Below are 11,422 nucleotides of genomic sequence, written 5' to 3' on the forward strand. Positions count from 1 at the left end.
AAGCTCTTAAAAAAACAGGAATGCGGGGAGTCCAGTGATGAGGATTTTAAATATTTCAGTAGTGCTCCTGGTGTATTCTAATCAAGCTACAATCAAGGCTTATCAACTGCACTCAACAGAGTTCTGTGACAAAGCCCCTTTCCATCATCCTGGTGTTTCCTATTGCAAACACCATCATTTGCTACCAACTGATTTATTTAACTGTGTCACTGCAGCCACCGTGCAATTCCTCTGCAACCTTAGTTCCCATCCCAAGCCCAGTTAGTAGCACGTTCTAGATGTTTTATGCCTGATTTTTAGTTGTAGTAACTTCAGAAGTAAAAGCTGTCCTTCAGCTGTGCATGTGGTACGTACATGAAGTTAATTGAGTTAATCTGTATGCATTATGCTATTAATAATATCTTCTGAAAGTTCTCCCCTGGCTCTGGAATGCAATAAACAGAGGTAGCAGGAAAAAAAATAGGCTGGGTCTTACTTGATATAGTAGGGAGGAAAATGAAAAAGCTGGGTGAAAGTCTTTGGCTTATGAGTAGCTTTGGAAAGAAAAAAAAAGTATGTTCCTCACTTGTATTTTCAGATTTTTGTAGAGACTGCAAATAAGTTTCTGTGTGAAGAATGTTGTGGAAGGTTGGCTTACAACAGTCCCACTTCTTGCCTAACTTAGATGCAGAATCATGTTCTGAGAGATGCCCTTCTGTTTTACTCATGCATTGGTGCTAAAGCTAAAGATAGTATTATTATATACAGGCTGTATTACAGTTCCTTTGCTGGGTTACTAGTCTTCTTGATTTTTTCTCCATATTTAAGCTGTCCTTGTAGTAACACCATTCCTATACTTTTCTGTAGTGCTTAACTTTTCTTGTCAGTTTGTTATTAAGTAACATAGGGGAAAAGAAATGTGTTTTTTGAAATTAATTTTAAAAGAACTAGGAAGGAAACTTCATCAGGGGAAAGCCCAAATACCTGACATGGATGCTTGGGCCATTACATTAAATTAACTGTATACTTGAACAACTGCAGCAAATATTTGGGTGTACTTTTTCTGTTTCTCATTTATTAATGTAAAGGGGGGGAATGTAAATCTGATCTGCTGAAAATTAAATTGGCTGAAAATAGTTTAAACAAGAAAAGGTAACTTATACTTGTTTTAGGTGATAAACATGTCCGAAGAACTTGCTGTTTTGGAGAGCTGTTTGAAAGAGGCTGAGGCTGCGTCTGACAGTGGTATTGAAGAAGTTGAAATTGCAGAGGCTTCCCAAGCTAGCACAGAAACAGCTATTCACTCTCTCATTGAAACCCTGAGAAACAAGGAGTTTGTGTCAGCTGTAGCACAGGTCAAGGCTTTCAGGTAAGTGCTTAAGGATTGCTTTCAGTTGTTTCTTAGTGGACCTTTTTAAATTAAAAACAGGGATAGGCACTATTCCAAGTTTTTCTCAGCTCTTGCTGGATGTCCTTTTTGAAAAGGACAAGCACTGTTGTTTCATTAAAGCTCTTGCAATTTAAAAAAAAAAGCAATACTACTAGTACTTGTTCTTTAGAAATGATACAGTTAATTATCAGGACTCTATGGAAGAAACATTTCTCTTGCATTTTCCGATGTCTTCTGTTCAAGTGTCTGTTTAAAGAATAAGATAATGTAAACATTTAATTTTTTTAATGTTTAAATCCATATTGTGTGTTTACAGATCTATTTGGCCCCACGACATCTTTGGCAGTTCTGAAGATGACCCAGTTCAAACACTGCTGCACATATATTTCCGTCACCAGACACTTGGCCAGACCGGCAGCTTCGCAGTTGTAGGCTCCAACCAAGACATGTCTGAGGCCAGCTCAAAGCTGATGGAACTTAATCTAGAAATTCGAGAGTCTCTACGCATGGTGCAATCCTATCAGCTTCTAGGGAAGATCAGACCAGGAATAAATCTTGTGAGCACTGGATTCTGAACAGCTGTCATTTAGAAAAGAACTGATGATGATGACACTTCAGACTATTATTGAGCACCTTTCATGAAAAACATAAAAACAAGCTTCCAGCAATCCTGACAACCAACACAATTTTATCACAGCAAGAAACTGTTTCATCAGAACTAAAAATCTGAAAATTGAAGTGAACATCCTACTTGACTGCTCTTTCTACACAGCAGCCTGTGTGGCAGTAGTATTTTTTTATTAAATTTATCTATAAAAACTACATGAAAGGAAAAGGGCTTAAATGTAATGCATACATATGCATTATTTTCTGTTGTAACAGAACTCTAAATGATATTTGCAGTAACAGCCTCTACGGGTTGAATCAATATCGCAGGTGGGATGATGCTAAAATCAAGGCTGGTTTATTTTGGCTGAAGACCTGCAAGGCTTCCTGGCTTTTCCAGCAGTAGTAGATATAATCATCAACTAATACCTAACGAGACACTTTGCAATGTCATGAAGAATGTGCAGTCCAACATGAGTAGAATGACTTACGACTGCAAAACCCATTGATTTCTCAGTGTTTTATTTGCTTTTGTTGTCTGTAATAAGGAAATTATGTGTGTGAGTTAGAATGTATGGCTATGTGACAGTTTGTTTTTTGAAGGTATGGATGATTGTTAAATAAGGTCTCAGAGCATGCTTAAAAGAGCTGCAAGATTATTTTTGAAGAAATTTTATTTTATTAGATCTAATCCTCATAGTGTGTAAATGTTAGGACATTTAATAATATTTTCAACTGGGATTTCCCAGTGTTTCTAAAAGAAATAATATATCTGTTAACTTTATTGGAATGCTGCTCAGTTCTCTGACCAGTGCTTATGTTACAAATATTGATAACAACTAACCAAAAAGTAGCTGCCTGCAGAGACTTTAAAATGTATATTAAAGATATATGCTGCCCATCAGCAATTCTCATTAGAAGTTAACTTATTTTATTCTGTATATATTCTAGAAACTGTATAGTGCAAAACCAGTATTTTTCTTGTAAATTTGTGCAATGCACTGTTAAAACAGTAGGTGTATAAAGCTATGAGGGGAAGGGGGGTTCCCTCGTGGTAGTCACATACAGTACTTGCAGTCTGAGTAGTCTGCAGGGTTTGAAGAGTTTGAATGCACGTATATGCGTCTTCATGACTCAACTGCAGCCTAAGGAATTGGGACTATATAGAAAAAAATAAATTACTGACTACCAAAACATGCAAACAGGCAATATATTCATAGTTCAGTGTCAAAGTCTTTAGCATAAAACAAACTGGATTCTGTTGAAACCAATAGCATTTTGTAGAAAAAAAAAAAGGAAAAAAAAAAAACAGAAAAAAAGAATGTAGTCCCACTATTCCTGTGATTTGAAAGGAACACCCAGTATTTTTATATACATCTCTTACCCACTGTGATTTTTTTTTAATGGGCTCTAATTCCAGAGTTTAGAATGTAGAATTGAAATTCTTAGCTCTGCCTTTTTGAGGGAATTAGACCCCACTAGAAATGTAATTATGCTGAAATGCATTAATTGAAGGCACTGTGCACACTGTTGGACTGCTGACAGTAGTTATGTTATCCTAACAAGTTCTGTAACTGGTCAAGGCACATCCATATTCACTGTATTTTTTTTCCCTGTCCCTGATAAAATTGAATTATTTTGATGGTTTTGTGGTACTGTAGATGGTGTTCTTAATTATTTAATTAGTATTTACCAGGGATAAGTAGTTTTATTTAGGGGCACATTACACTTTTATTTACATCATCTTTTACCAGCTTTTTTTGTAAAAATAAAAGACATTATATCTGTCATTTTGTGTATTTTTACAAGCTAGAGTTTAAATACTTTAGCCAAGCAGACCAAACACTGACAACAGAAACCTGGGTACCCTGAAGTCATGTTTTTTTCCTTTTATGTCCTGTCATTGCAGCAGCATTTCCTAGGCATCTTCTGAAACTGTTAATGGATTTCTCATGAAACTCAAACCTGAATTCATATATGTCATTCCTTATGCTTTACATCTTCCTCCATTTATAATGGCTAGTGAAACCTGCCCTATGGAGCAGAAGCACACCAGCTGACTGTGTGATATTGCTTTAACTTTGTGAAGCTTTTCAAAAATTACTCCTCAACTACTGCGTAAACTGCCACCCTGCATTACCTGATGCCAGGTCTGTTCCAAATCTGAAGCTATGGTAAAGCTGTCTAGAAAAAAACAAAACATCAGACAGCTCCAGTAAGATGCAGCAAATATAGCACTGACTGAGCTAACATGTGCAAAAGAATCCCGTCATGAAAAAGCCGTACAGGGCAAGTTCAGGATATCTTTGAAGAACTGGCAACATAAAGGCTGTTTCTTTCCACTTTGCATAATCACATAGGTCAGGAGTTGCTTTCCTTTTTCTTGCTGAGTCTGGGAACCAGTGCCCATGACACACAGTGTGTGCTGTCAAGGACATGACAGGGCAGTAAAACTGAAAAGGAACTAGAGAAATACAGAACTGTACTTTAGCATCTAGCAGTAAAAGCATTGAATATATTTATGTAAGAGGGATGACATGTAAAGCTACTATGGAACTGAGGAATGCTACAGGATAAAGGAAAGCTTGTTTAATATGGCTGCCCAGTGCCCTCTACTCCTCCAAGTCACAAAACTTTGCAATAGCTAATGAAAGCAGGGGTGGCTCTTTGCTGCTACCTGCCCTGGGAGCCTTCATCAGCTGCTTGCTTGGACAAGTTGCTGCTGAAGCACTGAGTTCACATCAGCTAGGCCTGTTTTACATCTTATCAAGCAGAACCAACTGCTGCTCTGCTTAGTGGGGATGACAACCCTAAAGTTGTACTAAATTTCACTTTGGGCTATTACTGATAATAATCACGTAAGAGTCTCCATTTTCACAGCAAGTAAACTTCAAAGCAATGCTTGTGAGAACACATATAAAAGTAGGAAGCACTTGACTGCTCATATTGCCATTAATTGCCATATGATTTGATACTGACATGGCACAGAGCTTTAGTTCTCAGGCTCATTTCAATGTGCACAAATTCATCACCATCAGGCTCTCACTGCATCCATCAGGAACAGACCATTAGAATGGGGAAGGCAAATAGGAAAATGTATTGAAGAACACCCTTAGAGGGGAACATGCTCAGAAGTTAGAAGACATCCTAGATCATAGCTGCAACTGCAAGCTGAGGCAGTGTGGCTGGATGGCTTGCAGAGAGGGCCCCAACTGATTCCTCCTCAAGCTGGAGACTTGCCACTGCTCATTACAGTACCTACAGGTGAGTACAAGGCACACACACCCACAGAAAACTGCCCAGCTGCAGGTGTACTTTTCAAGTGGATCAGAGCAAGGATGAAACTTGATGTGAAAGCCTGAGTGAGCTGGTAAAGCAAGGGATATTTACTTTCACTGTCATACAGGGAAAAACACTTCAGGTAGAAGTATGAAATAAAACAGTATTCTGCTCTGGAGGGGATAGGTCTACTTGTTCCCAGAATGCCTCATGCTGCTATAATAATGAACGCAGCAAGAATAAATAAAATTACTTGGCAATAAATTGGCACTGAAGCATTAAGCCTTAGTCACTGCAGCAGGTTCAAGGGGTATATTGAAATAAAGCAGGAATTTACAGCAAGATGAGTTAAGCCTACAGGATTAACACTGCCCCTCAAAACAGACATGTTTGTACAAGGGATATTGTTTGCCTATCCAGCCATATACTAGCTTCCACTTGGAGATGCAAAACCACCTGGCCCTGAAGCTGCTGTACAGCATAGGCTCACAATAGTTCTCCCTTTAGTCTTTAAAATAGTGGTCTCAAGTAAGCTAGGTACAGATGTAGACAAATTTGTGATAACCAAGATAAATCACTCTTTTCAAAGAGAAGCTACATCTAGAGTCCTGCAAAAGGCTTTGTGCATTATGGTGTTTTATTTCAAAGTTAGTGTTCAGTAGCATTCTCAGAAGAGTATGTTTTCCTCTAAGTTCACCCAGCTCCTTAGCTAAAGGGTAGACTGGGGGTGGTACTGTAGGTTGTAGTAGCTTTTGAATCTGCTCAGATAGTGATGCTTTAGTTAGTCCCAGTCAGTTTGTAACACTCTGCTGAAGTATAACGTCCCTACAGAGGGCATCACCACTGACAACACCAACGGCCCAGAGAGAGCATTATCTGGGAGTATCAGTGCTGGTTCTGTCATTACTACCAAACACCAAGAGTACAATTCCTAGTTGCAAACGCAACCCCAGAAGGGTGTGGGAGTTTGATCCTTCCCTAATGGCAGGCATCTAAACCATAACTAGATCAAACTCCTCAAGTGTAATCCAGTAAGTGCACAGCTCTAGTGCTTTATCCATGAGTTGAAGAAGCCAGGCAGAAGTGTCACTTCTCTTGATAAGCTTGCACAAGAAAGATGAGCAACACATTTACTAAGAGACTATAGTATCAGTGACTCCGTTCCTCAGCATTTTGTGAAAACTATCCCTGAAAAGCTTTCTTAGGTTTTAGTCTACAGACAAGAACAGCAGCTTAGCTAAATGCAGACCAGCTGTACCAGTAAGAGTGACCTAGTTCTTACATAGCTTTTCTCAATCATTTTCTAGTGACGAAAAACAGGTGCAGGATACTTTCTACATGGACTACAGGTGGGTACAGTAAGTGAATACTATTATGTGTTTAGTTCATGAATGATGGTCTACTAACTACTGTAGATGTTGATTTGATGTTAACTTCAAGTGTTTGACTAGTTCAAGAGTAGGAGCAGTAACAGAAACCGTATCCACCTGAAATGCTACAAGGCCCTGAGCCAGGTACTTCCAAAACCATCACCAATTTACAGAACACTTGTGGGCTCTTCCCCTGTGCAAGTTACAGAATTTGCAATATGCACCCTCTGCTGAGCACAAACCCACCTGATCATCTGAGTATGCTTTGCAGTACTTTTATTTTCATGCTTTCCTAGCTACACCTCACTAAGTATCTTCAACAATACCAACAACAAAAAAAATCTGCTCTACTTGCAGTTTTCTAGAAGAGCCCTAAACAAAACCAAAAAAAACCCCTAACCCACTCAGATGATGTATTTGAAACTGAATGTGCTATCACAGGAGAGGCGTTTCCCTTTGCATCTGCCACAGAGGTCCTGGCGGTGGGGCCTCTTGGGATCCACGTGGCGCATCTTCACGGGGCAGGTGCACCGCGTCTGCTTGCAGCTCTGAGGGAGAAGGCGGCGGTCAGGGAGGGTGGCCAGACCCAGGGGCCGCCCGGCCCGCGGCAGGGAGGGCGTCCCTTACCTGGCAGGTGATATCCTCCACACGGTACGGGTTGTAGGACTTCTGGCAGGTCCGGCAGAACTGCCGAAAATAGACCTGGGGGGAGGCCGGAGTCAGCAGGGGGGCGGCGGCGAGGGGGCCGCGCGGGGACGATCCGAGCCCTACCTTGTTGGTGCCCTGGACGCACCAGACGTAGGCGCTCTCCCAGCGGATATTGCAGGCCTTGCAGTGGTAGTACCCGTACTTCTGCTCCAGAAACTGCCGGGGACAACTGTTACTCGACGGGGCGGGCACCTCCCGGGCCAGCCCGGCCCCGCTCCACTCCCCCCCGGCCACCCCTCACCTGGAAGCGCAGGCGGGTCTTGCCCGCCGACGGCTCCCGCTTCTGGGGTGCGGCCGGCGGCTCTGCCGGCTCTGCCCGCGCTGCCTCTGCCACCGCCACCTCAACCTCCTCCTCCTGGCCTGTCTCCGTCGCCGCTGGCGGCTCCGGGGTGGTGGCCGGGCGCTGCTCCAGGGGCTCGGCCGGGCGCTGCCCCAGCGCCTCGGCACCACCCTCGGTGGGCTTCTCCCAGCTTGCCCGCACGGCGGCCGCCTCCGCCTCCCGCTGTTCTCTCAGCGCGGCCGGCTCCTCCTCGACGGCCGCCGCCGCCGCCTTGTCCTGCTGCTGCGGCGGCTGCTCCGGCTCCGCGCTCGGCTCCTCCAGGAAGGCGGTGAGTCTGCGGGACGCCATGGGCGAGTAGACGGCGATGGTGCGGGGGAAGCGCACGGCGCGGGTGCTGGTGGTGGCGGGGCTGCCCAGCTCCTGCTCCGCCTCGCGGGGCCGCGGCGCGGCGGGGCCGGGGCGGCGGCGCATCAGCGTGCGGGGCCCGAGCGAGCACTGCACCGAGGCGTCCTGCCGCGGGTTCACCTGCACGCCCACCTCCTTGGTGTTGGCCTTGCGGAGCCGCGGCGTCAGGTTGGGGTTGACCTGGGACAGGATGGCCTTCAGCTGCGCCCGCTGGTAGTTGTCGAAGTACTCGGCGGCCGCCGCCGCGTCCCCGTAACCCGAGAAGTAGCCGCTGCCCCGGGGCCGCCAGCCGCCCGCCGCTCCCCCTTTGCCCTTGGGCGGCGGGTAGCGGTAGGAGTAGGGGTGGTAGGCGGTGTACAGGTAACTCGCCATCCCCTCCTCCGCCATCGCACCGTACCCGGAATGCCCTCCCTGCAGGGGCGGCCTTAAATACCCCCGGGGCGGGGACGGGCTTCCCCCGCCCCCGACGGGCGCCGGCTTTGCTGCCCCTTCCCGTCTCCGCCTGGTGCTGGGCTTCGGGCAATCTCCCCATGCCGCGCACAGCGCCCCAGGTGAACCGGGCAGCGCGGCTTTTAATTACCCCCGCGGGATTAGACAGAGGAGAGCACGGGTTTGGTTCGGCTTCGCCATGTATTTGTGGTGAGAACAACGAGCACAATGCTTTTACAGCAGGTGGGAGGCACAGAGATACACGCGCGAGGTGGTTTTTCCCTTCATCCATACTGGCACCGAGTCGGCTTTGCCTTTGTAAAACGCTGTCTCCTTCCTTCTACCCGTTCCTGCTGCACTCAGCCGGGCAGCAGCCTCCTTACATAAAGTTTTACAGTTACTGGTCTGCATCACAATGATACTTTTTACCTTCCCCCCCTCCCCCATTTACTTTTTGAAGAAGTAGAACTGTCATGGTAATAAACACACATCACCTTGTACAATGGGAGCAGCTGGAGAAACAATGGAGGCTGGGCAGCTCCGCGAGTGAGGCCCCAGCCCAGTTGCAAGCACAACACACATTCACATCCCAGGGAGTCACCTCTTTATCTCGCCTAAAGCGCTGTCTGCGTTGGCTCCATCTGAATGGAGTTGTGCTCCTCTGTGGTCACTGTGCCATATGAAGTATCAGCTACCTCTTCTTCCTTCAGTTTCTTGTAGGAAATATCTGTGTCTTCCTCTTCTCCGAGTGTATCTTGCTTGTAGCTGTCTCTTCCATACATCTTGTATACCAGTACAAAGAGTCCCGCTTCTGCCGACTGAAAAAGCGCATAAAGCAAGGGAAACATGTACATGCCCCCTATGAGCTCCGGGGGGAAGGTGAGTTTTAGGATGGCGGTGCAGAGCTGGACGTTTTGGCATCCTGTTTCCAAAGACACTGTTCTCCTGCAGTGTGGGGGCATTCTAAAGACCGTGGCTAAGCCATATCCCAAGGCGTACCCTGCTAGAGGCATCAGCACTGCAATGGCGTAGACAGATGCAGGAATGTGTGCCAACAGATCTGGGCCCAGCATGGTCCCAGTCAGGATGAACAGAATCACTAGAGTCACCAAGAGAGACCACAGGGAAATCTGGCAACAGATACAGACATTGAACACATGGGTTATTAGTTTAAAAGGGTACGCATAGCAGGTAGACACTTGTTAAGAGAGCCTAAACTGTGAAACATGGTTGTGCTGCCCTTCCTGGGTTTGCTCCTGGCTCGGGATTTTGGTGGTGTTTGATCATATTCTAGGAAAGGAAGGGGCTGAGGTCACCCTCCATCATTTTGCTTTGGGATGACTTGCTGGGAATCAAGAGAGCCAGGGGGTGTGCTTCACTCTTCCTTTCACAATTAAGCTAATTTAGTTGCATATTTTCAGGAAGCATGGCCATGCCTGCAGGTTGGTTTCACTTGCCCTGGGTGCAGTGGAAGTGGGGAGAAAGCGAGATGCTGGGGAATGCCTATGGTAGAGGGTCCAGGATGACTCCCAGGGTGCAGTGCCACGCTGCCCTCCTTTCCGTGCACTGTGATAGGGGGTAACCCGCCCTTTCCCTCGCTTTCCGTCTCTGCCCCACCGTTTTATTTCAAGACTGTAAGTCCTGGTATTCCATCTAAGTAGTTGAATATGCCTGTGTGAAGCTACCGTCGGTTTGGAGGGACCAGAAAGGTTACTGCCGTCCGACCCCCGTCCACCGGTGCCGCCCTCGGGCATCCCCCCGCAGCGCGGCCGCCCACCTCCCCCCCGAGCCTGTGCCTACCTTGACCAGGAGGTCGGCGGCGCGGGGGTGCCGGTACCGGATGAGCACCCCCAGGCCGATGGGCAGTAGGGTGCTGCCCAGCGTCAGGCTCACCGCCCCCAGGGGCAACAGCTGCACTACGGCCGTGTTGATCCAGTGGCGGCTGTAGATCCAGAGGCAGAGGGGCATCAGGAAAAGGGCCAGCAGCGTGGAGGAGGCCGTCATGATAATGCTGCTCCGGGGGAACCAAAGAGACACGGGATCACCGCCCGCCCGCCCGGGGAGCAGCCGCCTCGGTAAGAGGGCTCTGCAGCCGGCCGGGCGCTTCTCACGGCAAGAGACCCCCCCTTCCCCGCCCCGGCCAGGGCGCGGGCAGGCTTCTTTGGGGAGGGGGCAGGAGGCGTGTTTCAGGGTCCGCGTAAGATCTGCCCCGGGAGAAGCAGGAGACCAGTGCTGCAGATTCCCACCCGTGCCCGCCCGTCCGTCTGCGCATCCGTCCATCCCGCTTCTACTGGCGGCAGGTGCCCAGCCAACCCTCCTCGCGTCCCGGGGCCGCCGCAGCCCGGCCGGCTGGGGGTGAAGGAGAGCGGGGCGCATACCTGAGATTCATATCCCCGTCGACGAGCACCGACATGAGGTTGGAGAGGTTGCCCCCGGGGCAGCAGCCGCACAGCAGCACGGCCACGGCCGCCACCTCGTCCAGGGCGAAGATGAGGGCGAGGAGGAAGGCCAGCAGCGGCATAGCCACGAATTGCCCCAGCAGCGCCAGCAACAGCCCTACGGGCCGCCGCAGCTGCTGCCCCAGCTGCCCCAGCTCCACGGCGCAGCCCAGCCCCAGCATGGTCACGCAGAGCCCCAGCCCCACCAGCACGCTCAGGCCCTGGCTGAGGGAGCGGTCCCCGAAGGCCTCGCCGCTCCCGGCCAGCGACTCGCCGTCGGGGCCGCCGCCCCCCGCGGCCGCCGGGGGCTGCGCGGAGCTGGCCATGGGCTGCGCGGCCCCGGGGAGCCGCCGGCTCCCGGCCAAGCCCCAGAGCAGGGAGCGGGCGCCGGGGGGGCCGTCAGTGCGGGATGCGGGGACGGCTCGCCCCGGCGGCCGGCGGAGCCCGCATCCCGCCCCGGCTCGGTTCCGCTCTCTGGGCGCTGCCGATGCGCTGCGGCCGCGGTCCCCCGCCGCTGTCTGCTGCAGGCGCCGCCCGC

At 48.8% G+C, this 11,422-nt stretch overlaps 3 protein-coding genes across 18 annotated transcripts in view; 1 reads left to right on the plus strand and 2 right to left on the minus strand.

Moving 5' to 3' along the window:
* Positions 1 to 3,637, plus strand: part of FRYL (FRY like transcription coactivator) — a 161,167-nt gene extending 157,530 nt beyond the window's left edge. For all 16 annotated transcript variants that reach the window (XM_017830337.1, XM_017830255.1, XM_017830485.1 and 13 more), the window contains 2 exons: positions 1,152 to 1,348; positions 1,686 to 3,637. In XM_017830337.1, the coding sequence (XP_017685826.1) occupies positions 1,152 to 1,348; positions 1,686 to 1,944 (456 nt within the window). In that variant the 3' untranslated portion in view covers positions 1,945 to 3,637. The remainder of the gene's footprint in view (positions 1 to 1,151; positions 1,349 to 1,685) is intronic.
* Positions 3,638 to 6,551: 2,914 nt separating this feature from the next.
* ZAR1 (zygote arrest 1) lies at positions 6,552 to 8,389 on the minus strand. The gene is made up of 4 exons (XM_017821007.1): positions 7,574 to 8,389; positions 7,396 to 7,488; positions 7,252 to 7,326; positions 6,552 to 7,172 (listed from the first exon to the last, which is right to left on the minus strand). The coding sequence occupies exons 1-4, from the start codon at positions 8,387 to 8,389 to the stop codon at positions 7,029 to 7,031; spliced, it is 1,128 nt and encodes a 375-aa protein (XP_017676496.1). The 3' UTR covers positions 6,552 to 7,028.
* Positions 8,390 to 8,641: 252 nt separating this feature from the next.
* On the minus strand, positions 8,642 to 11,210 carry SLC10A4 (solute carrier family 10 member 4). The gene is made up of 3 exons (XM_017804493.1): positions 10,825 to 11,210; positions 10,247 to 10,457; positions 8,642 to 9,576 (listed from the first exon to the last, which is right to left on the minus strand). Exons 1-3 carry the CDS (start codon positions 11,208 to 11,210, stop codon positions 9,061 to 9,063), a joined length of 1,113 nt encoding a protein of 370 aa, XP_017659982.1. The 3' UTR covers positions 8,642 to 9,060.
* Positions 11,211 to 11,422: the final 212 nt, after the last annotated feature.

The sequence above is a fragment of the Lepidothrix coronata genome, unplaced genomic scaffold (genome assembly GCF_001604755.1).
Source record: "Lepidothrix coronata isolate B3197 unplaced genomic scaffold, Lepidothrix_coronata-1.0 Scaffold0, whole genome shotgun sequence".
Classification (NCBI taxonomy): Eukaryota; Metazoa; Chordata; class Aves; order Passeriformes; family Pipridae; genus Lepidothrix; species Lepidothrix coronata.

Excerpts from the sequence above, each read along its gene's own strand:
- SLC10A4 (XM_017804493.1), bottom strand. The coding sequence starts at position 11,210 with ATGGCCAGCTCCGCGCAGCCCCCGGCGGCCGCGGGGGGCGGCGGCCCC. Across the intron at positions 10,458-10,824 it reads GACGGGGATATGAATCTCAG|CATTATCATGACGGCCTCCT; the intron begins GTATGCGCCCCG and ends CCCCCGGAGCAG. Across the intron at positions 9,577-10,246 it reads CCGCCGACCTCCTGGTCAAG|ATTTCCCTGTGGTCTCTCTT; the intron begins GTAGGCACAGGC and ends ATCTGTTGCCAG.
- ZAR1 (XM_017821007.1), bottom strand. The coding sequence starts at position 8,389 with ATGGCGAGTTACCTGTACACCGCCTACCACCCCTACTCCTACCGCTAC. Across the intron at positions 7,489-7,573 it reads AGACCCGCCTGCGCTTCCAG|TTTCTGGAGCAGAAGTACGG; the intron begins GTGAGGGGTGGC and ends TGTCCCCGGCAG. Across the intron at positions 7,173-7,251 it reads TGGAGGATATCACCTGCCAG|AGCTGCAAGCAGACGCGGTG; the intron begins GTAAGGGACGCC and ends CTTCTCCCTCAG.